Raw genomic sequence first — 2,500 nt, forward strand, 5'->3', positions numbered from 1 at the left:
GCCCTGAGCCAGGCCAGCCTTGAGCCAGCCAGCCCTGAGCCAGCCAGCCCTGAGCCAGGCCAGCCCTGAGCCAGGCCAGCCTTGAGCCAGCCAGCCCTGAGCCAGCCAGCCCTGAGCCAGGCCAGCCCTGAGCCAGGCCAGCCTTGAGCCAGCCAGCCCTGAGCCAGCCAGCCCTGAGCCAGGCCAGCCCTGAGTCAGGCCAGCCCTGAGCCAGCCAGCCCTGAACCAGGCCAGCCCTGAGCCAGGCCAGCCCTGAGCCAGCCAGCCCTGAGCCAGGCCAGCCCTGAGCCAGCCAGCCTTGAGCCAGGCCAGCCTTGAGCCAGCCAGCCCTGAGCCAGGCCAGCCCTGAGCCAGGCCAGCCCTGAGCCAGCCAGCCCTGAGCCAGGCCAGCCCTGAGCCAGCCAGCCCTGAGCCAGCCAGCCTTGAGTCAGGCCAGCCCTGAGCCAGCCAGCCTTGAGCCAGGCCAGCCCTGAGCCAGCCAGCCTTGAGCCAGGCCAGCCTTGAGCCAGCCAGCCCTGAGCCAGGCCAGCCCTGAGCCAGGCCAAACCTGAGCCAGGCCAGCCCTGAGCCAGCCAGCCCTGAGCCAGCCAGCCTTGAGTCAGGCCAGCCCTGAGCCAGCCAGCCCTGAGCCAGCCAGCCTTGAGTCAGGCCAGCCCTGAGCCAGCCAGCCTTGAGCCAGGCCAGCCCTGAGCCAGCCAGCCCTGAGCCAGGCCAGCCTTGAGCCAGGCCAGCCCTGAGCCAGGCCAGCCCTGAGCCAGCCAGCCCTGAGCCAGCCAGCCCTGAGCCAGGCCAGCCCTGAGCCAGGCCAAACCTGAGCCAGGCCAGCCCTGAGCCAGGCCAGCCTTGAGCCAGGCCAGCCCTGAGCCAGGCCAGCCCTGAGCCAGCCAGCCCTGAGCCAGGCCAGCCCTGAGCCAGCCAGCCCTGAGCCAGCCAGCCCTGAGCCAGCCAGCCCTGAGCCAGGCCAGCCCTGAGCCAGCCCTGAGCCAGCCAGCCCTGAGCCAGCCAGCCCTGAGCCAGGCCAGCCCTGAGCCAGGCCAGCCCTGAGCCAGCCCTGAGCCAGCCCTGAGCCAGCCAGCCCTGAGCCAGCCAGCCTTGAGCCAGGCCAGCCCTGAGCCAGCCAGCCTTGAGCCAGGCCAGCCTTGAGCCAGCCAGCCCTGAGCCAGGCCAGCCCTGAGCCAGGCCAAACCTGAGCCAGGCCAGCCCTGAGCCAGCCAGCCCTGAGCCAGCCAGCCTTGAGTCAGGCCAGCCCTGAGCCAGCCAGCCCTGAGCCAGGCCAGCCCTGAGCCAGCCAGCCCTGAGCCAGGCCAGCCCTGAGCCAGCCAGCCCTGAGCCAGCCAGCCTTGAGCCAGGCCAGCCTTGAGTCAGGCCAGCCCTGAACCAGCCAGCCTTGAGCCAGGCCAGCCCTGAGCCAGCCAGCCTTGAGCCAGGCCAGCCTTGAGCCAGCCAGCCCTGAGCCAGGCCAGCCCTGAGCCAGCCAGCCCTGAGCCAGGCCAGCCCTGAGCCAGGCCAGCCCTGAGCCAGCCAGCCCTGAGCCAGCCAGCCCTGAGCCAGGCCAGCCCTGAGCCAGGCCAAACCTGAGCCAGGCCAGCCCTGAGCCAGGCCAGCCTTGAGCCAGGCCAGCCCTGAGCCAGGCCAGCCCTGAGCCAGCCAGCCCTGAGCCAGCCAGCCCTGAGCCAGGCCAGCCCTGAGCCAGGCCAGCCCTGAGCCAGCCAGCCCTGAGCCAGCCAGCCCTGAGCCAGGCCAGCCCTGAGCCAGCCAGCCCTGAGCCAGCCAGCCCTGAGCCAGGCCAGCCCTGAGCCAGCCCTGAGCCAGCCAGCCCTGAGCCAGCCAGCCCTGAGCCAGGCCAGCCCTGAGCCAGGCCAGCCCTGAGCCAGCCCTGAGCCAGCCCTGAGCCAGCCAGCCCTGAGCCAGCCAGCCTTGAGTCAGGCCAGCCCTGAGCCAGCCAGCCCTTAGCTCCCCCTTCCCTCTCACTGTCCTGCTATCCTCTTCCACTCCAAATACACAGATTACTGGTGGAGGTTAAGGAAGCAGGTCCTGTGAGGTATATTCTGAAAGAGAGGAGAGGAGAGGAGACGAGAGGAGACAAGAGGAGACGGGGGGAGACGAGAGGAGACGGGGGGAGACGAGAGGAGAAGGGGGGGGCAAGGGGAGACGGGGGGAGACGAGAGGAGACGGGGGGAGACGAGAGGAGATGGGGGGAGACGGGGGGAGACGAGAGGAGACGGGGGGAGACGAGAGGAGACGGGGGGAGACGAGAAGAGACGGGGGGAGACGAGAGGAGACGGGGGGAGACGGGGGGAGACGAGAGGAGAGGAGGGGAGACGAGAGGAGACGGGGGGAGACGGGGGGAGATGGGGGGAGACAAGAGGAGAGGAGGGGAGACGGGAGAGACGAGGGGAGACGGGGGAGACGAGAGGAGATGGGGGAGACGAGAGGAGACGAGAGGAGACGGGGGGAGAGGAGGGGAGAGGAGGGGAGAGGAGAGGAGATGGAGGGGAGA

The 2,500-nt window shown here is 70.3% G+C and overlaps 1 protein-coding gene across 1 annotated transcript in view; it reads right to left on the minus strand.

Moving 5' to 3' along the window:
* Positions 1-2,500, minus strand: part of LOC123731978 (uncharacterized transmembrane protein DDB_G0289901-like) — an 8,014-nt gene that overhangs the window by 318 nt on the left and 5,196 nt on the right. Inside the window, exon 2 of the mRNA XM_045711362.1 lies at positions 1-2,009. This exon is cut by the window's left edge and continues 318 nt beyond it. Within this exon, the coding sequence (XP_045567318.1) occupies positions 1-2,009 (2,009 nt within the window). The remainder of the gene's footprint in view (positions 2,010-2,500) is intronic.

The sequence above is a fragment of the Salmo salar genome, unplaced genomic scaffold (assembly GCF_905237065.1).
Source record: "Salmo salar unplaced genomic scaffold, Ssal_v3.1, whole genome shotgun sequence".
NCBI lineage: Eukaryota > Metazoa > Chordata > Actinopteri > Salmoniformes > Salmonidae > Salmo > Salmo salar.